The 22771-nt window shown below is 47.8% G+C and overlaps 1 protein-coding gene across 1 annotated transcript; it reads left to right on the plus strand.

Moving 5' to 3' along the window:
- The first annotated feature begins 8278 nt into the window (after positions 1 to 8278).
- Positions 8279 to 20071, plus strand: LOC100967708 (olfactory receptor 2V2). The gene is made up of 2 exons (XM_057302401.1): positions 8279 to 8688; positions 15743 to 20071. Exon 2 carries the CDS (start codon positions 15767 to 15769, stop codon positions 16712 to 16714), a length of 948 nt encoding a protein of 315 aa, XP_057158384.1. The 5' UTR covers positions 8279 to 8688; positions 15743 to 15766; the 3' UTR covers positions 16715 to 20071.
- The last annotated feature ends 2700 nt before the right edge of the window (positions 20072 to 22771 follow it).

The raw sequence follows: 22771 nt of genomic DNA on the forward strand, positions 1-22771 counted from the left end.
TCTGGCCCAGAAAGTGGGGTCTCTTAAGTGGGGATAGTAGCATATAGATAGTAGTCTGTTCATAGTAGCATATAGTTACTATATAGATAGTAGTCTGTTCATAGTAGCATATAGTTACTCTATAGATAGTAGTCTGTTAAGTGGGGACAGTAGTATATAGATAGTAGTCTGTTCATAGCAGTATATAGTCACTATATAGATAGTAGTCTGTTCATAGTAGCATATAGATAGTAGTCTGTTAATAGTAGCATATAGTTACTATATAGATAGTAGTCTGTTAAGTGGGGATAGTAGCATTTAGATAGTAGTCTGCTCATAGTAGTATATAGTTACTATATAGATAGTAGTCTGTTCATAGTAGCATATAGATAGTAGTCTGTTAATAGTAGCATATAGTTACTATATAGATAGTAGTCTGTTCATAGTAGCATATAGATAGTAGTCTGTTAATAGTAGCATATAGTTACTATATAGATAGTAGTCTGTTCATAGCAGTATACAGTTACTATATAGATAGTAGTCTGTTCATAGTAGTATATAGTTACTCTATAGATAGTAGTCTGTTCATAGCAGCATATAGTTACTATATAGATAGTAGTCTGTTCATAGCAGTATACAGTTACTATATAGATAGTAGTCTGTTCACAGTAGTATATAGTTACTCTATAGATAGTAGTCTGTTCATAGCAGCATATAGTTACTATATAGATAGTAGTCTGTTCATAGCAGTATACAGTTACTATATAGATAGTAGTCTGTTCATAGTAGTATATAGTTACTCTATAGATAGTAGTCTGTTCATAGCAGCATATAGTTACTATATAGATAGTAGTCTGTTCATAGCAGTATACAGTTACTATATAGATAGTAGTCTGTTCATAGTAGTATATAGTTACTCTATAGATAGTAGTCTGTTCATAGCAGTATATAGCTACTATATAGATAGTAGTCTGTTAAGTGGGATAGTAGTATATAGATAGTAGTCTGTTCATAGCAGTATATAGCTACTATATAGATAGTAGTCTGTTAAGTGGGATAGTAGTATATAGATAGTAGTCTGTTCATAGCAGTATATAGCTACTATATAGATAGTAGTCTGTTAAGTGGGATAGTAGTATATAGATAGTAGTCTGTTCATAGTAGTATATAGTTACTATATAGATAGTAGTCTGTTACTATATAGATAGTAGTTTTGATTGCAGTTGCATTGGACCCACAGACTGTTTTGGTGAGAATGGACATTCTTACAACGTGGAGTGTCGAAACCCATGAATATGATCTATCCCTCCATTGAGCTTCCGTGATTTCCCTCAGCAGTGTTTTGTGGCATGGGATCTTTGCACATCTTTGTTAGGCTTATTCTAGATGCATAAGCAACTTTAAACATTTATTAAGGAAAATCTCAAGTGTACACAAAAGTATAGGCAGTGGAAAATAGAAGTTGTTTTCCATCCCTAGCTTGCTATAAGCTTGATTGCGAATGGGTGTTGAACGTCACTAAATGGCATTTCTGCGTCCTTTGAGAAGATCATGTTTTCCCCTTTTCTACTGCTCATATTTTGATTTACTGTGTTAATCATGCTTTTTTGTTTTCTGCATTTGGTGCCTGGACACACTGGGGCCTTACTGATCCTGGAAGGACTGCCCCTCCCAGGCTGGCTCATTCTCAGACACAGTCACAGATGCTCTCGAGCTCACCTTTCCTCTGCAGACCAACCAACCCAGAGCCCAGGCCCCAGCTGCCTCCTTACTGGGCTCTCATATTCTGGACCCTGTGCACCTGCCCTACTCACCCCAGGGCAGGTACCAACAGTGAGGAACTGCCCCTATGTCCCAGAGCCCACAGAAATTACTCAGACTGGCAGGTCCTAACCCTTCTTGCCCTGCCTTGCCCATTCCTCCCCACAGAAACCACAATACAGGCTCAGCCCATGTTTCCCAGCTCCCTCTGCCTCCTAAAGGATCCTACTACATCCCCATGTGGCCATGCATGGGGTGCCTTACTCCTGTTTCTGGGGAATCTGTGAGTGTGCAAACGTCTTCCCCCATGACAGGCACTTATGTGTCTGTGCGTCTAACCACACCTGATTCACACAAATCCTGGCTGTGCTTACAACATTTACACGGATTGGTTTTTTCATGTTAAACCACCATAACATTCATGGAATTAATACAACTTTTGTTGTGTAATATTCTTTTTATATATCACTGTCGTCGATTAGCTAATATTTTGCTGCTTAAGATTTTTGTATCTATATTCATGAGAGAGAATGGCCTGTAACTTTCCCTTCTTGTAACATCCTTGCCATGCGTTGGCTAGAAAGTTATGCTGTCCTCACAGAATGAGCGGGAAGAGTCGTGGGAAGAGTCTCCACTCCCTTTTTAAAACATCCCTGGAAGACTGTTATTGTTTCCTCCCTAAATTTATGGTAGAATGTATCACTGAAGCCATTTGGTCTCGGACTTTCTTTTGGGAGGATATTTTAAAATTATTCGTACCAAACTGAACTGGGGTCCGGGTACATCTAATGATGAGAACATCAGGAATCTACTTTCTTAGCAATTTCAAAGCATACAATACATATTATTAACTATAGTCACCGTGCTGTGAGATAGATCTCAAAAATGTATCCCTCCTACCTGAAACTGTGTACTCTTTCACCAAAATCTCCCCAGGCCCCCGAGCCCCAGCCTGTGATCCGCCTTTGTATGCTCTGCCTTCATGAGTGTGTTTTAGATTCTAGATACGAGTGAGATGTGTGGAATTTATCCTTCTGGGCCTGGCTTATTTCACTGAGTGTAGAGTCCTCCAGGCTCATCTGTGTTGTCATGGAGGAGCTCACAGCAGAGGAGGGGCTGTGGATGGAGTCTTTGGAAGGTCAGAAGAGTAAAGGGGAGCTTTAGATGTTTCTCTGTAGATTGGTTAAGTTTCAGTAGGAGGAGACAGAGAGGCAAAGTAAGTTCCCGGGGGAGAACAGCTTGATCGAAAGTGTGGAGGGGAAACACCAGGCCCCTACAAAGACCCAGAGCAGAGCAGCTGGCTGTGGAGGGATGGCCCAGAGGGAGGCTCGGACAGAGGGAGGCTGGCATTGTAGGGAGATTCTGTAAAGCCCGCTTTGCTGTCCCTGGAACCAGCATGACCAAGGCCTGTTTTCCTAGGTCCTCAGCGTCCACTCCCTACACTGGCCCCTCTCCCCACAATCCGTCTCCCCTCAGCCCTCTGATCTGACTGAGGTTCTCTGTGGTTTTGCCTCCAGCTGAAGCCCCCAGTAGCTTTGAATGGCAGGTGAAACATGCTTTATTGCTGTTGTGAAAATAAAAGGAAACCAGTAAAATAAAACCAAACAGTTAAAAGGAACAGATGAGTTGGTGATTCCACCATTGAGTTTCCAATGAATTTGCCATTTTGAAAAGAGATCTATTTCCAGGAGACATAAAGCCAAGCACAGAGTGACCTTTACGGTCACTCTTGAGAGTGAAAGGCAGTGCAGCCTGTGCCTGCACGGGTGGCAGCATCGGAACCGTGCACCTCAGCCCTGTCCCCAGCAACCCACGAAGGCACTGGCCCTGCAGAAATGCCTGTCAGGGTTTGTGATGACCGAGGCCCACATGCCTCCACCCGACTCCTCTGGATGTGGTGCTGTTCTTTCCCTCCCATGAGGTATGAGATGGAGACCCCATGAGGGCACTGGGGCTCACTGGGAAGTGCTGAATGTGGGGATCCTGTAGAACACCAAGAATATCCTCTGCATTCCTGTGTGAAAGGAAAATAAATCCTGGGGCCCTAAGATCACTAAGCTAAAGGGAAAAGTCAAGCTAGGAACTGCTTAGGGCAAACCTGCCTCCCATTCTATTCAAAGTCAGCCCTCTGATGCATCTTCTGAGTGCCTCCTTTGGAGAGGCTCATCAGGAACTCAAAAAAATGCAACCATTTTTCTCTCATTTACCCATGAGCTGGAAGCCCCCTCCCCACTTTGAGTTGTCCTGCCTTTGCTTCGAGTTGCCCTGCCTCTCCAGACCAAGCCAATGTTCATTTTTTACATATGCTGATTGATGTCTCATGTCTTCTAAAATGCATAAAATCAAACTGTGCCCTGACCACCTTGGCCACTTGTCAGGACCTCCTGAGGCTGTATCACGGGTGCACGTCCTGAATCTTGGCAAAATAAACTTTCTAAATTAACCAAGATTGTCTCAGATATTTGGGGTTCATGTTTTGGTAACCACAGGGGGATTCTGAGTGGAGATGCCCCTGACCTTTGACAGATCTCCTATCGGTGCTTGGGACCAGCATGAGCCAACTTTATGGCTCAAACCAATAGGACAACTTGCTGAGGTCTGAGAGCACCTCCTCCAGAGAATCCCTGATCTCCCAAGATCTAAAGTTTATTTTCCTGAACAACTCCCCTTTTTTGGAATTTCACTTGCTTCCAACAAGGAAGGCAAGATCTCCTGCTTCCCTGAAGATGGAAGGCAGGTAACTCCTTTATGGAGTTTGAGCTCACTCCCAGCAGGGAAGATGAGTTCCAGTTGTTTTTCCTGCTTCTAGGATGGTAGAAAGCAGTCTACAGCCTCAGACCCATCCCTAGGTAATTAGCTGAATAGTTTTGTCTTGGCTAACGTTTAATGACCAGCTGGTCTGAATTTCTTCTTCCCATTACAGCACTGAGTGATCTTATTGTTGGGATTTGTTGTTGTTGTTGTTTGTTCTGGTCTTTCTCCCATCAGATTTGACCAACTCTACCTGACTTCATCAAATCCGAGTGAGAATTCCAAATTATGGTTGGTAACAAAGCCTCTCTAATTAGGCTAAAACTCCTTGCAGCTGCAAAAGAGGAAAAAGCAAAACAAAAACAAAACAAAACAAAACAAAACACAACACAAATGAGCTTGGTTTCTGTGTTTGCTTTCCGTCTTAAAAAAATAAATGTTCTTGGCTGGGCGCAGTGGCTCACACCTGTAATCCCAGCACTTTGGGAGGCTGAGGTGGGCGGATCACAAGGTCAGGAGTTCGAGACCAGCTTGACCAACATGATGAAACTACGTCTCTACTAAAAGTACAAAAATTGGCCAGGCGTGGTGACGCGCACCTGTAATCCCAGCTACTCAGGAGGCTGAGGCAGGAGAATCGCTTGAACCAGGGAGGCGGAGGTTGCAGTGAGCTGAGATCGCGCTACTGCACTCCAGCCTGGGTGACAGAGTGAGACTCCATCTCAAAAAAAATAAAAAATAAAAAATAGAAATAAACAGAAATAAAATAAGTGTTCTTTAATTTACTTTTCTTCACCCTATACCTCCTACCCCCTTTGCCTTCTGCAGTACCAAAAAATCTAAAGAAGGCTTCTCATGACTTGAACCCCTTTAAAGAATGCAGAGCAAAGGCACCGCTCACCCCTTTTGGGGTGTTCTGTTTACTTTGTGGAGTTTCAAGAGCCTCTCCTGGGAAGTTGTTGTTTAAGGATCCTATTTTAAATGACCTGTGATATCAAGTGTTTTAAACCTTTGATAGTTGACAAACTTTTCTAAATTAAATTATTAATTATGTATATTTGTGACCTAAGTAATCCTCTAATGTATTAGGTTCCCTAAGTCCAAAGATGACATTATTTGGCTTATTTGGTATAAAAATTGAAATATGAAATGGTGTTTGGTTTTCTTTGGGCTGTATTTGTATAAATATGTTATTAGTATGTGCTCCAAAATTATGGGAAACTCCCATAATTCTGATATGACTTAGTGTACGTTATCAGTAATAGTTATAATTGTTATGTTAATGTGCCACAGAGGTAATAAATTTCCATGTCGATTGTGTCTTTGACTATGACTGCTCTGAAACTTTTTGTCATCCACAGACAATTCTTGTCTTGTTTTGATCCTCTCTAGAAGGTGGTTTTATAATCAGCTATAAAACTCTAACAGGTGCTCTTAAATGCAGGTGTCTGATAACTCTGGGAGTGTGACATCAGAATAGAGGGAAAACTTTCAGGACTCATGGAGAGCTGAAATGAATGTCAAGCAGAACCAGAGTTAACTGCATGGACTGAACTAATAAGAGACTGAAGTAATCTTTTTGACTTTTTGCTTAAAACGTTGCTGATCCTTTGTTTTGTTTTTTTCAGAATCAAGGAAACTTTTCTTTTGAGCTGTTGGCAGCTTTTAACAAGTTAGTATACTCCTATAAATAAAATTTGGAGCATATTTGTTTCTCTCTACCTGAATTCTCCAGAATTTGGAAACTATTTCTGAGTATTATTAACTTATGTCAATACAGTTATTTGCATACATGTAGTAAGATCCTGTTTTCATTTGTAACAGGACGCAATTGAAGAAACTGGTTATTTTCCCAAAGGTTTGACTGGAATGGTGTGTTTTCCTTTAAGGAATCAAACTTGACTTATAGAGCCAATAAAAGCCTTCTGGGAAAACTGCCCTCATACATTGTCTACACAGTCCCTGTACAGGGTTCCTGATCTGTGGTAAGTAAAGAATGTCACTTTCTGACATTCCCAGGAGCCCCAAGTTTTATCTTGGGACCTCAACAGGAGAGGAATTCACCCAACTCATAGGTATTTGATGATACAAATCTATGACTGGGCTTGGCTTTAAAAAGTCTTATCTGAGATTCCTTCTATGGAACAAAGTTCCATCAAAGTCAATTTATAAACCTATGTAAAAAATAATTATTCAGGCCAAGCACAGTGAGTCAAGCCTGTAATTCCAGCACTTTGGGAGGCCAAGGTGGATGATCACTTCAGGTTGGGAGTTTGAGACCAGCCTGGCCAACACGGTGAAATCTCGTCTCTACTGAAAATACAAAAATTAGCCAGGTATGTGGCACACACTTGTAATCCCAGCTACTCGGGAGGCTGAAGCAGGAGAATCGCTTGAACCCGGGAGGCGGAGGTTGCAGTGAGCCAAAAGCATGCCACTTCACTCCAGCCTGGGCAACAGAGTGAGACTCTGTCTCAAAAGTAATAATAAAATTATTATTATTATTATTATTATTGCTGCACTGTATACAAATAATCCGGCCAAGTATATTAAAGCAAATCAATCCTGCCACGATTTGTCTTTAGTAAAAATGGGAAACTGGGGAGAAAACAAATTATGTTTCAAAAACTACAGTACACTCGTTAGCTTCCAGTCATGTCTAATGTTTTTCAATTTTTATTATTCTCTACAGTTTGGACTGAATTTTAATTTTTCTTGGCTACAAGTTTTCAAAATAATGTTTTCTATTTTTTTCTTTTTTGTCTCATTTTTCCTAATTTGGAGTCACTGAAAACTAAGCTGTGCCTTTATAAAGCCCTGCGAACTGAAGCCAGACAATGTAAACTTCAGAAGAAAATAACAGCAACTTATTTACATACATAAACCACTCTCATACCTGCCTACTGATGTATGGACTTCAGGGTAATGTGGCCTATATTAATTTTCCAGGGCTATTCTTTCATTTCTTGTTGTTTTCCCCCCTTCCTCCCCCTATTTTCTCTTCATAGAACATGAGACTTCACAACCTGCTCAAAATGAGCTTTCCTAATAACTCAGGACCTACCTATCTAAGAATAAACCATCCCAGCCGTGAGAGATCAGACAAAACCTGAGACCAGAGACTCGTTTTTCTTCTAAAATGCTTTCTCCTGGGGCCCTAAAATCACAAAGCTAAAGGGAAAAGTCAAGCTGAGAACTGCTTAGGGCAAACCAGCCTCCCATTCTATTCAAAGTCACCCCTCTGCTCACTGAGATAAATGCATATATGGTTGCCTCCTTTGGAGAGGCTCATCAGAATCTCAAAAGCATGCAGCCATTTGTCTCCTATCTACCTGTGACCTGGAAGCTGCCTCCTCACTTAGAGTTGTCCAGCCTTTCCAGACCAAACAGATGTTCATCTTACAAATGTTGATTGAGGGCTCATGTCCCCCTAAAATGCATAAAACCAAACTGTGTTCTGACCACCTTGGGCACATGTTGTCAGGACCTCCTGAGGCTGTGTCATGGGTGCATGTCTTCAATCTTGGCAAAATAAACTTTCTAAATTAACTGAGACCTGTCTCAGATATTCGGGTTTCAGGCATGTATTCCTGTGCCCTGCATCCTTCCTCCCCAGCTGGGTTTCCTCACGCTGTCCCCACTGGCCCTGCTCCTGTTCCTGTCCCCAGGTCCCTCTGTGGGTCTTTTTAATTGTAATCTTGGGAGCGCCTCTTCCAGGGCTGGAGTCTGTGGGGTCGCCTGGGAGCTGAGGTCTGAAGTCAGCTTCCCCTCCTCACCCCGTGTCTGGGTTCAGTACCTGTGTGGGCAGTGGGAGGCGGTTCTGCCACCTGGCCAGAGCCAGGGTGTCCTGGAGGCAGGTGGGAATCCTGGGTGGGCTCAGGGCACCGCTGCTGCCTCCACCTCTCCTGCCAGCACCAGCTCCTTCCCTGAGCCTGTTTCTCCCTCTGAGAGGAGGCTGTGGTCTGTGTGAGCCTCACTCTCTGAGCCTGAGGGGCCACTGGAGGCCGAGGGTGCCGTGGGCTCCACAGCCCGATGAGTAGTCGGTGGGGGCTGAGGAAGGAGGTTGGGGCTGTGGCTCCTCCTGTCCCCCGACCCAGTGGGAGCAAACACAGGAGGATGAGTGCATGGCTCTGACGCTAGGAACTCCTCCGCAGGTGACTCTGCTGAGTTTGTTCCCCTGCAGGGACCCACCCACAGGTGAGTGAGGGTCTTGTCCTGTCGTCTCCTCTCTCTTCCCTGCAGCTCCTGCTCCCGTTGCTGGTTCATGTCCCCATTTGTCTTGTTCATCAGCACTTGCTCTTCCTCCTGCTGTCTGCCTCCATCAGGATGTAACTGTTTGGATTTTTGGGGGGGCATCCGCCTTCTGGTGTGATGTCTCTCCTCACTCTTCTCGTCTTGTTCCTTTGACCCACTTCCCTCTCTCGATCCTTGGTGTCTTACTCCCCTTTTCCTGTCCCCCTCCCTCTGTCTGGGTTGGAGACTGGGCTCTAGGTCCCTGGGCTGGAGAGTGGTCCACAGCAGGAAGACAAGGATGGATGTGTGGGGAGAGCAAAGGTGAAGGGGTAGGAAGGAGGGGGCTGATGTGTGACAGGGTCCTGTCATCCCCAGGAGAATATTGCAGAGACAGTTTCTTCTTCCATGTTGTGGTTTCTAGGAAAAAAAGTAAAGCCATTAGCTAAACACCCAGCAGAAAGGTCTGAAGTTAGACAGCAGGAAAATGAGCCAGTGAGATGCAAGAATAAATTCAGTTGTATTTCATAAAACAATCATTATTCATTAATCACGTGGTTACTGAGAGCACAATAGATGCCAGGCACTGTTCCAGGAGCCAGGGATCCCACCATGAGCACCAGAGGTACCAGGGAACATGGGTCCTAGTTGGGAAAGCAGGAAAAAAGTGTCTTCATGGAGAGCATGGAGCCCACCTCCTGGCTTTGTGTGCTGTGGGAGCCAAGATGGGAAGGGGAGGGAGGAGGAAGGATTTCAACTGTAAATGGGTGCTGAAGGGAGGCCTTGCCAAGAAGGCGAGGAGGCAGTGAGGGAACAAGGCAGGGCCTGTCTGGGAAGAGCCTTCTGCACGGAGGTGAGAGCAAGGACCCAGGCCCTTGGATCGGCCTTGGCCTCGTCCTGCTGTGTGAGGGAATCCCGCAGGGAGGCCAGGGAGCCAGGAGTCCACAGAGCTCTGGGGAGAGCAGAAGGAAAGGAGGTCTGGGTGATGACGGATGGCCTGCGGATGAGGTCTTGCATTTCCTCTGGAAGTTGTTTGGCTTTATTTTTGCAGGGGTGGGTCCACCCCAGTGCTATGTGACAGTAGCCTGGGGTGGGGGACTAGAGAGGACTTAGGAGGCAAGTCCACTTGGGGATCAATGCCATCCTCCAGGGAGGCTGCAAAGATCATGTGGCCAGGCAGGGGCTGGCAGGGGTGAGTGAGGGTCAGGGGTGGATATGTGGGGTGGGTATGTTTTGGAAGAAGAGTCAGAAGGGGTTTCCAATGGTTGGGATGTGTGTGTGAGAGGAGAGGAGTCCAGAATAACCCGAGTGCTGTGACCTGGGCAGCTGGACAGACCTGTCTTTAACCAAGCTGGGAAGGAGGACAGGACAAGTGTTTCTCCAGGGCAGACCAACAGCTCTGTTTGGCCACTTCAGGCAGAACAGCCCCACTGGCCATCTGGGGGGATGCTGAGTACACAGCGGGTGTAAGAATCTGAGTTCAACGAAGCCATCCCGGATAGGGAGACAAATGTCTTTAGTGACTCACATAGCATTGCACAAGTTACCTCTGCAGAACCTGTCCTGGAAGCCCCACAGAACCTCCCTCGTCAGAGGCTCACAGGTATACCACAATTATCTTCCTTCCGCGGAGGACACAGCTATGTCTGCAGGGTCACAGAGAGATGGACACGGCCCACAGTAACTGGCAGCAGGGCTGGGTCTTGGGCCCATGGCTTCAGATGCCGTTTCCGGTTTTCTGTCTATTTTCAGTTTTTGCAAAGAAATAGAGAGAGTCACTTGTTACATAAATGTGCTATAAGCATTTCTGAAGAAACATGGAAATGTAAACACGGAGTGAAAGGAAGAGAGAGATGGACAGAGAGAGAGAGAATCAGAAATAGAGACAATGCATGTCTTTGAAGGTGCAGGTGGCCTGTGCCTCTGAACACGGTAGTAGGGCTGGGCATCTGCAGACAGGAAGGGGAACTTCTGCTGTGAATTTCTGGGGGACCTGGTTTGTTTTGCTGGTTGGTTGGGCCTCGGGCCCCTATGACCAAGATGGTGTTTGAAGACTGTGAGAACAGCAGTTTGCTTCTATAGGAAACTCCCACCACATCATACGTAGGTGTTGTTGCTGGCAAGGACCCCTGGGCACATCTTCTAGGGCACAAGTCAGGACGTGCTCTGCTCTGTGGAACACAGCTCAAGTGGCTAAATCCAAGGCTCTGCACCTGGGCAGGCGCATAAGAGTTGAGGACATTACTCCAGCTCTTTGCACAAAGAACATGTCCTGTGGAATGGCCTCATTTTGTCTTTGCAGCGAGAAAAGTACCTGAATCCACCTGCATGCAACTGTCCTGTATTTGAGCCTCTCATCTTTGTCTTTTGTAAACTGAAGACATGCGCTGGCAGTCACAGTTCTGCATGGGAAGGAAGCTAGCACTGGCCTCTGCTACGCTCAGGTCAGGAGAAAGCTCCCCCAAGTACAGGGGAAATCCTCTGCTTTCGGAACATGGAAACTGCAGCTGCATTTCACTTCATGGTATTGTTTTACTCAGCACGCAACTGAGTATCACAGTGGGACCATCTTAGAGACAGAGCAGAGAGCAAGCCAGACCAGGAGCTCCTGTTCTCAGGACACTCAGCCAGTGGAATAGAGCAGATGATTCAAAACCCACAGGGCCAGGTGCAGTGGCTCACTCCTGGAATCCCAGCACTTTGGGAGGCCGAGGTGGGAGGATTGCTTGAGATCAGGAGTTCAAGACCAGCCTGGGAAACATAAGGAGACCCCCATCGCCACAAAAAATTAGCCGAGCACGATGGTGCGCACTTGTGGTCCCAGCTACTCGGGCGGCTGAGGTGGGAGGATTACTTGAGCCCGGGAGGTGCGACTTACAGTGAGCCTTGATTGCACCCCGCACCCCACCCTGGACCACCCTGTCTCAACAACAGGAAAAAAGCCCCACCGATAAGTAAGCATGCAGAGTATCAGGCAGTGATGAGAGCTGTGGAGTGAAAGCAAGCAGGGAAGGAGGGCAGCCTGGGGTGCTTTGCAGCAAAGTTCTCAATGAGCAGAAGACACGTGGGGGAGACCTGAAGGAGGGTGTAGACAAGTGGGGAAGATGCTCCGTGCAGAGGGAGCAGGAAAGGCCCTAAGGTCAGATGCATCTGGCTCGCTCCAGGAAGAAAATAATAATAAAAGGGCCTGGCAGATGAGACACCCAGAGTCAGGGGTGAGGGCAGACAGCTGCGGGAGGGGAAGTGGGGGGATCCTGGAAGGGCATTGGCCCTTGCTGGGAGTGCGTTGGGAGCCAGTGGCATATCCTGAGCACAAGACTGACACGATCTGGCTTAAGTTGCAGGCGATGCCTTCGCCCTCAGTCTGCTGGGTGAAGCCAGGGACCAATCAGGAGGCTGTACTGACCCCAGCTGCAGCCCTCAGCAGCACATGCATTGTGCCAAAGAGGTGCCACATGCATGGGAAGGGATCATCTGGTGGGGTCAGGTGGGGGCCCTTCGTGGCAAAAGTGGACTTGAGCTGAGCCCTTAAGGACATCAGCATTAATAAGATGAGAGGAGGGGACATGACTTTTGTAGGGCGCGCAGCTGAAAAATACTGCTTGGTTGTTTTCTGTCTGAGGTGTCAGCAAGACACGCAGCTGTATATGTTCTGTAGGGCGCGCAGCTGAAAAATACTGCTTGGTTGTTTTCTGTCTGAGGTGTCAGCAAGACACGCAGCTGTATATGTTCTGTAGGAAATTTGCAGTTGAAGCTGGGGCTGGGAGGGGCGTCTGGGATCCCATGACGGCTTTGGCATTACCTGGAGGCTGACGCGGAAAGATCACCTGATGCAAGGCGTTCAAAACCCTGTCTCTATGAAAAATAAAAAATTAGCTAGGTGTGGTGGTGTGCGCCTGTAGTACCAGCCACTCAGGAGGCTGAGTGAGGAGGATCTCTTGAATCAAAGAGCTCAAGACTGCGGTGAGCTGATCATGCCACTGTGCTCCAGTCTGGGAGACAGAGCGAGGCCCTGTCTCAAAAAAAAAAAAAAAAAAATCAAAGGCTTTGGGTTTATCCGTCTATCTCCGATCTGCTGAGAAGAGGCGGGGCCTAGTGACAGGCAGCAACACTCAGAAAAATCACATTCAGTGTCCCAGCCACAGTACTCACATCCATTTTCCTTTTGGCCTCATAGTGATCCTGCAATAAAGGTACAGTGGTTATTAAAATGGACCCCCTTACAAAGGAGGAAACGGAGGCTCTGAGAAGCTGGCTGCACAGCCCATGTTTAGTAAATGCAGAACCAAAATTGACAAAGAGTCTTTGAATGTCAGTTCTGGAAACTTACCTTTAGATCAGGCTGTTCCTGGGGAAGATATCCTGAGAGGGGTTAGCCGCCTTATCTTGTAAAATTTCTCAGTTAGGAGCTTCCAGTTCCTTTTTCTCTGACTCTTGGCTCACCCAACAGCCTTCTTGTCTGAACTCTGAACAACTGGAGATGCTTTTGCTGAAGAGCGGCATTGGTGTCCTGTGAGATGCAGCTCTCGTTACAGGTGGACGCACGCTCTCCTGTGGTTAGTAAGTTCCTGACTTGTGAGTTGGTTAGTGTAAACGCAATTCCCCAACCCTAGAGGAAAATCAGCATTGCATTTCCGGACATGCTGAATTCCAGGGACAACCTCGGTGATGATTAGTGACTCAGGTCTAAAAACAGAATACGCAGAGCTGAAGGGATGTGACTTCTGATGTGAGGTCGCAAAATACCCCACTCCTCTCTAGGGCGATTTCCTTCCACTCTCTGGAGGATCACTTGCCCTGGCAGGAGGCAATGGCCACGTGGCGAGGCACCTGCGAGGAGGGAACAAGGTGCCAACAGCCACGGGAGCGACCATGGAGTGGCGCCTCCCCAGCCAAGCCCTGAGAGCCCTGCACCTGGCCAACAGCTGAACCGGAGCCTCAGGAGAGGCCTCAGGCCGGAGGCACCCAGCTGAGCTTCACTGGATCCCTGGCCCACGGGAACCATGAGATAACAAATATGTGTTATTCTGTTTTAAGCTGCTCAGTGTTGGAGCTATTTGTTACAAAGCAGTAGGAAACTCATACAAAGTTAAGGGGGGAAAAGCGGGGAAGCACTGCAGTGCTGCGCTACTTACAGTGATGGTGCCTGACGGTGCAGGCCGGGATGGCTAAAGGGACAAACAAATCGGAAGGAGGCAAATGAGAAATAGAACATGAAGAGGCCTAAGGAAAACTGGGAACTCCTTGGAGGGCGAAGACAAGGCTCAGCCGGGTGAGAGCGTGACACCAGTGATAACAGACTCGGAGTCGGAATACGGTGATGTTTTCCGCTTGTTGTTTATAATGATCTGTTCTGTTATTTGCCTTGGCTTCAGATATTCTACCGTCAAGGATGCTTTGTCTTTTTTAATATACATGATGTGATTTCCTGACTTGGCTTTGTCCGTGTAAAATCAGATCATGTCTCTGGTGCCTCTCAATACTAAGGTGTTTAGGACAAATTGTTTGGCAGGACATGGTGGCTCACACCTGTAATCCCAGCACTTTGGGAGGCCACGTCAGGCGGATCGCTTGGGCTCAGGAGCTCGAGACCAGCTCGGGCAAGACGGCAACACCCCATCTCTAATAAAAATAGAAAAAAAAAGTTAGCCTGGCATGGTGGCAGGCACCTATGGGAGGCTGAGGTGACAGGATGGCTTGATCCCAGGAGGCGGAGGTTGCAATGAGCCGAGATCACACCACTGCACTCCAGCCTGGGTGACAGAGTGAGACCCTGTCTCAAAAACACAAAAACACAAAATAATTCTTGGCTAAATATCAAGGGAAACCCCTCTTTATTAGCAGGCTCCAAATAAATCCATTGAAACTTTGATGAAGCAGTGAGGAAATGACTCAGAAATCCCAGTGAAGTATATCAGTTACAAGGATCTCATAAGGAAGGCACTTTGATTTCTACTAAAGATAACTTAGGAAGCAGGTATTACCTATACTGATGTGCCAGCCTCTTCTACTGAAGCCCTGACTAAGGGATTATTTTCTAAGCCCCAGCATAACTGAAACCTCACTGTTCTTAAGAGTCTTGGGCACCAAGTCATTGCTTCTCCTCATTGGCCCTGTGACTTCCTGTCACTCGCAGTATGACTGACAATGACACCGTCCATCGCAACTCTTCCTTTCTCATGTGGGGCACAACAGGAGAACATCCTTTCCCTGTAGTCTGAACATAATAGAGTGGTAAGCATGAGAAAACTCTCAGAACATAGAGAGAGACTCCAGACTGAGGAGCAACGCCTGTTTCTTCCCTTCCTTTCTATAGCACACATGAATTATCTCCTGGGAATGAAATGGTCCCGGCCCCCTTAAACATTGTTTCCCAAGTCCATGTGATCCCAGGTAAAAGATTCGGTATCGGCTGGGCGCGGTGGCTCACGCCTGTAATCCCAGCACTTTGGGAGGCCGACGCGGGCGGATCACGAGGTCAGGAGATCGAGACCATCCTGCCTAACACGGTGAAACACCGTCTCTACTAAAAATACAAAAAAATTAGCCGGGCGTGGTGGCGGGCGCCTGTAGTCCCAGCTCCTTGGGAGGCTGAGGCAGGAGAATGGCGTGAACCCTGGAGGGGGAGGTTGCAGTGAGCAGAGATCTCGCCACTGCACTCCAGCCTGGGCGACTGAGCAAGACTCCATCTCAAAAAAAAAAAAAGACTCGGTGTCATATGGTACAGCCAAGACTTTGCCTGCTGAAGGGGGTTGTCCGAAGGTCTCTGACACATGAAACAACTCAGTTCTTCTCTTTGTGGTAAGGATACATACAGCACATAAATGCAGTCCAATTCTAGGAGCCAGGAGGGCCCCCACTGCTGTGTTAGGGAGATATGAAGGAGTGTCCCCTATTATGTCCCAAAGCTTCAGTTGTTGAGATCTAATGAGTTGCACACAACACAGCTGACTGAAGACATAGCAGCAGAGGTCTATAAAGAGATGTCAGTCAATGTAACACATCTTGTCCATATTCTCAGGTGACCAGGAGCAACAACCGAGCCATGGAGACGTGGGTGAACCAGTCCTACACAGATGGCTTCTTCCTCTTGGGCATCTTCTCCCACAGTACTGCTGACCTTGTCCTCTTCTCCGCGGTTATGGCGGTCTTCACAGTGGCCCTCTGTGGGAATGTCCTCCTCATCTTCCTCATCTACATGGACCCTCACCTTCACACCCCCATGTACTTCTTCCTCAGCCAGCTCTCCCTTATGGACCTCATGTTGGTCTGTACCAATGTGCCAAAGATGGCAGCCAACTTCCTGTCTGGCAGGAAGTCCATCTCCTTTGTGGGCTGTGGCATACAAATTGGCCTCTTTGTCTGTCTTGTGGGATCTGAGGGGCTCTTGCTGGGACTCATGGCTTATGACCGCTATGTGGCCATTAGCCACCCACTTCACTATCCCATCCTCATGAATCAGAGGGTCTGTCTCCAGATTACTGGGAGCTCCTGGGCCTTTGGGATAATCGATGGCTTGATCCAGATGGTGGTAGTAATGAATTTCCCCTACTGTGGCTTGAGGAAGGTGAACCATTTCTTCTGTGAGATGCTATCCTTGTTGAAGCTGGCCTGTGTAGACACATCCCTGTTTGAGAAGGTGATATTTGCTTGCTGTGTCTTCATGCTTCTCTTCCCATTCTCCATCATCGTGGCCTCCTATGCTCGCATTCTAGGGACTGTGCTGCAAATGCACTCTGCTCAGGCCTGGAAAAAGGCCCTGGCCACCTGCTCCTCCCACCTGACAGCTGTCACCCTCTTCTATGGGGCAGCCATGTTCATCTACCTGAGGCCTAGGCACTACCGGGCCCCCAGCCATGACAAGGTGACCTCTATCTTCTACACGGTCCTTACTCCCATGCTCAACCCCCTCATTTACAGCTTGAGGAACAGGGAGGTGATGGGGGCACTGAGGAAGGGGCTGGACCGCTGCAGGATTGGCAGCCAGCACTGAACCCAGAGCATCCAGTGCCTGGCTCTGCCATCTCTTAGCTCCAGGGATGTCGGGTTAATAATTCTCTCATTTTCAGTCTTGGTTTCCTCGTGAATTATGATGATTGTTACACCCTCAGACTTGGAAGGTCTTTTTAAACACTACATCAGTTCATTCTTTCTTTCTTTCTTTCGTTTGTTCTTTCTTTCGTTCTTTCTTTCTCTTCCTCTCTCTTTCTTTTTCTTTCAGGTCTTACTCTGTCACCCAGGCTAGAGTGCAGTGACACAATCTCGGCTCATAGCAGCCCTGATCTCCTGGGCTCAGGTGAGTCTCCAACTCAGCCTCCTGAGTAGCTGGGATTACAGGTGCGTGCCCCACACCTGACTAATTTTTTAGTAAGGGATCCACTATTGTTGTAGAGACAATGTTTTACTATGTTGCCCAGGCTGGTCTCAAACTCCTGGACTCAAGCAATCCACCTTCCAGGGTGCTGAGATTACAGGCGTGAGCCACCACGCACAGCCAACATCAGTACTTTTTATCTGATGAAGAAACAACTTTTCCTCCCAATCTTTTGTGTACTAATTATTTTATACTATACATTGAAAATGAATATAGGACATTGTAAATCAGCACTGTGCAGAAATAAGACATTGGGATTGCTGTCACTCATTATTTAAAATTGGAATTACTTCTACTAGAAGAAGACGTTGAGCTGAGCCTCCTAACTGTCCTTGCTAATGTTTTATTCTGTGCTTACTCTGTGGGAGACTTTGCTCTGTGATCTATGTGTAGACGTAGATCCCACCTGCATGATGTTTATATGATGTCTCACAACAGTTGTAGCCCAACCCTAGGGTCTTAAATGAACAACTTACAGATGACAGAAAATAAGCCTTTATAGTTCTCTTTAGAGAATGTGTACTCCTCACACTGGAAACTTCATAAAGACGTATTAAAAGCATACGAGTTGCCTTTGAGATGATGAGGGACAGGGTAGAGACATGCTTGCTTGTGTATTCAGTGGAAATCCCCCAAGCCTGCTGTCTCCTCACCACATCCTAGCAGTGTGTGCTGCTCTGTGTCAGCTCAGCTTCTGTAAGGAGAAAACTGGCTGAACTGCTTCCCCTTCGGGGAATGAAGACTGGAGCATGGCGACAGAATTTCATCTGCTATTTGAAAACCTATTTTCAGAATTTCAGTTTGAACTATTTGCAGGACTTGTATCCATCCTTCCAAGCTCTGTACCTGTCTTATTTGCAGTAAGATTCTCTTTTCATGGAAAAAAATTATCTCCATTGAAGGCGGAGAGAAAAGAAGCCAGAACTGGTCCTGAGGATTAGACTAAACCCCAGGGAGGTGTTTGCTGGGCTTCAGGCTTTGGAGAGGTGGAGGGAGGTGGCATCCAGGGCCTACCGTGGTTGACTTTAGATTGTCCACTCAGCTTAATTCTCACAGGAAACATTCTGTGGTGAAAATATTATGCCCATTTTACAGGAGAGGAAGCTAGGGCTCAAATCGGTAAGTCCCTGCCTCATCGTCCAGTTTTCCTCTTCACCTCCCCATGGGAAAGACTGGTTTGTCGGCGCAGCTGAGATGAGCAAACAACTTCGGAGGAGGCTTCTTCCCCTGGGGGTTTAATTGCCTGAAGAGGTGTCTCCAAGGACTGGTGAAAATAGAAGTAACTTTCCTTAGTCACGGGGCTGCAAGATTTTCCATTGTGTAGATGGATCTTAGTGTATTCTGTGACCACTTGCTGATATCACTTAGGTAATGCCCAAGCTACCAAATTAATTTAAGCTCTATAATATCAAATATCTTTCTGTGTATTCTCCTCATTTTCATCATATCTTTTTGCCTTGTACACATTTCTATTTGCCCCAAATTCTTCTCTTCTAGGAAGCATCCCTGATTAACCTCATGCCCACTCAGATTTCTCTAGGATTTTGCACTCTTCAACCCGTAACTACCTTGAGTGTTTCAACCAGAACTCTTTATCTATAGCCACTGAACCCCTAGACTGGAAGAAAATTTAGAGCAAACTTAATCCAGCCCCCTTCCATGATGCAGAATTTTGGACTATAATCACCCAAGCAAAAGTTTAACCAGCCTTTGCCTTATCTAGTCCCATGATGGGGAAATTCCTATTTCATTTTAATTGCATTTCATTGGCATAGGCTTGATGTCCTTAATTCATTTCCCGTACAAGGACCAGGGAATTCCACTGAAAATTATCTACCGAACACCACTAGCACCCAGAAATGTGGTAAGTTCCATGTCACAAAAAGGTTCCACAGGGTCCTCTCATGTCCAGGCACACACTTCAGTTCACTAATCAATGCTCCTTACGAAACAAGAGTTGCATAACTAGTCTCAGTGTGAGCAACTGCAAACTTAGAGATGTGCAATTGTTAGAGATTTGTAAGAAAATAATATAGAGAGGAAATACGTGTGGGGGGGGGGGGCAGGTGCGGTGGCTCACATCTGTAATCCAAGCACTTTGGGAGGCCAAGGTGGGAGGATTGCTTGAGCTCGGCAGTTGGAGACCAACCTGGGCAACATGGTGAAACCCCATCTCTACAAAAAATACAAAAATCAGCCGGGCGTGGTTACTTGGGAGGCTGAGTTCCTTGGGAGGCTGAGGCGGAAGGATTGCTTGAGCTTAGGAGGCTGAGGCTGCAATGATCATGCCACTGCGCTCCAGCCTGGGCCACAGAGCAGAAGCCTGTCTCGAAAATAAATAAGTAAATAAACAAAAAATAAAAAGAAAACACGTGAAAGCACAGGAGAGTAAAAGAAGCAAGAATCTTGCCAGGGGACGTGGGAGTTTTTGTTACTTGCTTCACTTTTGTGTATGCCTGACATTTTTTATAATTAACAGTTTAAAATGCTCAAGGCCAGTTTTTTTTTTGCCAACTACCTTACCAAATCCTTTCCCATCAAGTTGTCTGTTCATTTTATTGGGTGATTTTGGGGCATAGATGTGACAAATATTCATTGCAATCAGTTAGGTCAATGTTTCGTGTGTGTGAACATAAAAAATTGCTTGAAGCCAGGCATGGTGGCTCATTCCTATAATCCCAGCTGATAATGGGGAGGCCAAGGTGGGAGGATCACTTGAGCCCGGGAGTCTGACGCTGCAGTGTCACTGCACCCCAGCCAGGGCAACTCAGAGAGATCCTATCTCTACAGATTAGAAATGTTCCATTTCAGCTGGACAGGGTTTCTCATGACTGTAATCCCAGCACTTTGGGAGGCCAAGGCAGGAGGATCACTTGAGCCCAGGAGTTTGAGACCAGCCTGGGCAACATAGCGAAACCCCATCTCTAGAACAATTAAAAATAAAACATGAATTTTAAATTTAAAAATTGCCCTACATCTCCATTTGGAAAGACTGCGTATGTGTTTGTGTCACGTATAAAAGCTAAGCTGGCATCTCCATAACCACGGGGCTCAGATCTGTCCTGATCACGTTGAGCCCCATAGCCTGACCCTGGAGGAATGAGTATCTGCTGTTGTGAATGAGGCCAGCACCCTTCCCCACCCAGGAAAACCAACGGCCACAGGAGGGCAGCAGAGAGCCACGATCCCAACCAGAGGAGAAAGCACAGCCAGCATGGGGCAGGTGCAGGTGCTTATGTTTGTTTATTGCTTTGTTTTCTTTTTTATTTAAGTGACCTGTGCCATCGTATTGGGCTGAAATAGCCAGGGATGTGGCCATACAGACAGATCTAGTGTAGGTGAAAAAGAGAGCGGAGTGGGGTCCGGACTATTCCAGCCTCCCTCCTGCTGCCCTTGGCAAGGCTGCCAGCCTCTCTGTGCCTCGGTGTCCTCATCTGTCACATGGGGATAATAACAGTATGGACTGCAGGGGGCTGGCAACAGTGAAGAGAGTGAGGTGCGTGGCGGCAGCACAGGTCGGCCCAGGAGGACCCCGTGGGAGTTCCTACTGACTGCTGAGAAGATCAGCAGAGGCCCCGCTGAGGACAGCCTGGGGGAGGTGCAGGGAAGGGGCTCATGGGAGGGTGGTGGGGAACACCTGCAGGCAGAGGTTAGGTGTGATTGTGGGGACCTCAAAAGCCACACCCAGAGCCAGGGGGTGCTGCAGGGCAGGGGCTGCAGCGGGGAAGTGCCCATGGCCCCAGGTCCCTGTGGGCGAGGCCCTCCTCTCTAATCCACAGCCATCCCCAGGCCCAACTTTCAGAGGTGTGGGAGGTCTGCCTGTCTCCCGAAGATCCACTGTGGTCACTGACAGACTGGGACGTACATGAGGGTGACCCAGGCAGGCAGGTCTGGGCCTCCCTGGAGCTGGCAACCGTGCTCCCATCATCCCTGTCCCAGGGCCTGTGTGGTCCTGAGCTGACACCCGAGGGTGACACCCCACACTCCACACATGGCAGAGTGAAATAATAGCACCCTGGCCATGGTAGCGCACGCTCACAGCCCCTCCAGCACAGAAATGCAGGGAGCAGGGGGCAGCGTCGGGGGTGGCCAAGGCTTTGGCCTGTGGCAGGCCCTGAGCTCAGAAGGATGCAGGGGCTTTGCCCAAACCCACACTAGGTGCAGGGCCGGGGAGGCTGTTTCAGAAGGCAAAGGAAGGGCCCCGGGCGGTGAGGGGAGAGGCTGGTTCCGAAAGTGTGGGCGACGCAGCCAGAGTCTGATGACTGAAGAGTGAGCAGGGGCTGGGGCTTCCTAGGAGGCAGTGAGGAGAGGCAGCCCAGACCCAGTGAGATCACACCTAGGATGTCCCCAAGAAACCCCCAGGGCTGGGGCCAGGTCGTGCATCGTCATTGGGGGTGGGGCCAGGACGAGCATCGTCATTGGGGATGGGCAGCCATGTGGATGAGCCGAGAGATTCCAGTGGGGAAAAAGGAGACGAGGCCGAGATTGATGATCTAGAGGCGCCCGCAGCCTCACAGACCCAGGTGCCCTGGCAAGTACAGCCCTGCTCACACAGCAGACATGGGGGTGGGGATGACTGAGTGTATGCATAGCAGGGAACAGATAAATGAGCCTAAAGGCATGGATAAGTTTAAAGGCTAAAGAAGGGCCTTGTGCAGACCAATCCTGAGCGGAAATGAATGCAGGAGTCCAGTTGGCCCCTGCTGAGAGGGGAAAACCGGTGTCTTAAACTCAGGACCTAGAGTCAGGAGGAAAGAGGTTCCAGATAGGACCCAGATTAGGAACCTCCTCACCCACTCCTCCCTCCAGAGACTACAGCAGAAGGGGAGGCCCACAGGCAGCACAGCCTTCAACTCCTGGTTTCCCCAGAAGACACTGTGGGCATTTGTCCAACTGACCTCAGAGGCCCCCTCCAGGACACTGTGACAGTTTATACCAATCTGCACTTTTGCTCCTTGAGCTCTTATCTTTGGGGCAGCTCAAATGATGACAATGGCTTTTCTGGCCAACTTACCCAGACTCTGTCCTGAGACGAGTAAGCAGGGCCCAGTCTTCCCAAGGCCCTCCCTGTCTTCTGGGACACGATGTGGGTCCTTCTGAGACAGTGGCCAGCTTTGCCCCAGCCCAGAGCAGCTGAGCCAGGGGTGGAATGACTCTGATGACAGACAGCTGTGAGCTCCTGCTGTGCCCCAGGCCCAAGGCTCTAGAGGGTAAAAGAGGTAGGAAGAAGAGCTATGCCAGGGGGGATGCCGGGAGGCGTTTGGGGGTGAGTGCCCCATCTCTGTCACATGGGCCACCTTCTCCACCTGTAAGAAGGACATCCCAGAAAACTGGCTCTTTATCTTGGCTTTCACTCACTCTGCTGAAGGGCAGGATATTCAGCAGAAATCTTAGAAACAGGGCGAAACTCAGTGACAGGAAAGCTGAGAGTTTAGAGCCAGCAGGAACCTTAGAGATCATCTCATTCACCCTCTCATCTTGTTGATGTGAAAACAGGCTCAGAGATGGGAGTGGCTGGCCTGTGGTCACAGAGTGGGTCCCCAAACTGTGCCCAGGGCCTGGGTATGCATCACTTCCAGAAATGTGTAACACTGGAAATGAGTCCGAATGGCTTTCCAAAGCGGCAAAGGCAGCGCCAACCCGGTTTCTCCTCCTGGACGCATTGGAACAACCAGC

The sequence above is a fragment of the Pan paniscus genome, chromosome 4, assembly GCF_029289425.2.
Source record: "Pan paniscus chromosome 4, NHGRI_mPanPan1-v2.0_pri, whole genome shotgun sequence".
Classification (NCBI taxonomy): domain Eukaryota; kingdom Metazoa; phylum Chordata; class Mammalia; order Primates; family Hominidae; genus Pan; species Pan paniscus.

Excerpts from the sequence above, each read along its gene's own strand:
- LOC100967708 (XM_057302401.1), top strand. The coding sequence starts at position 15,767 with ATGGAGACGTGGGTGAACCAGTCCTACACAGATGGCTTCTTCCTCTTG.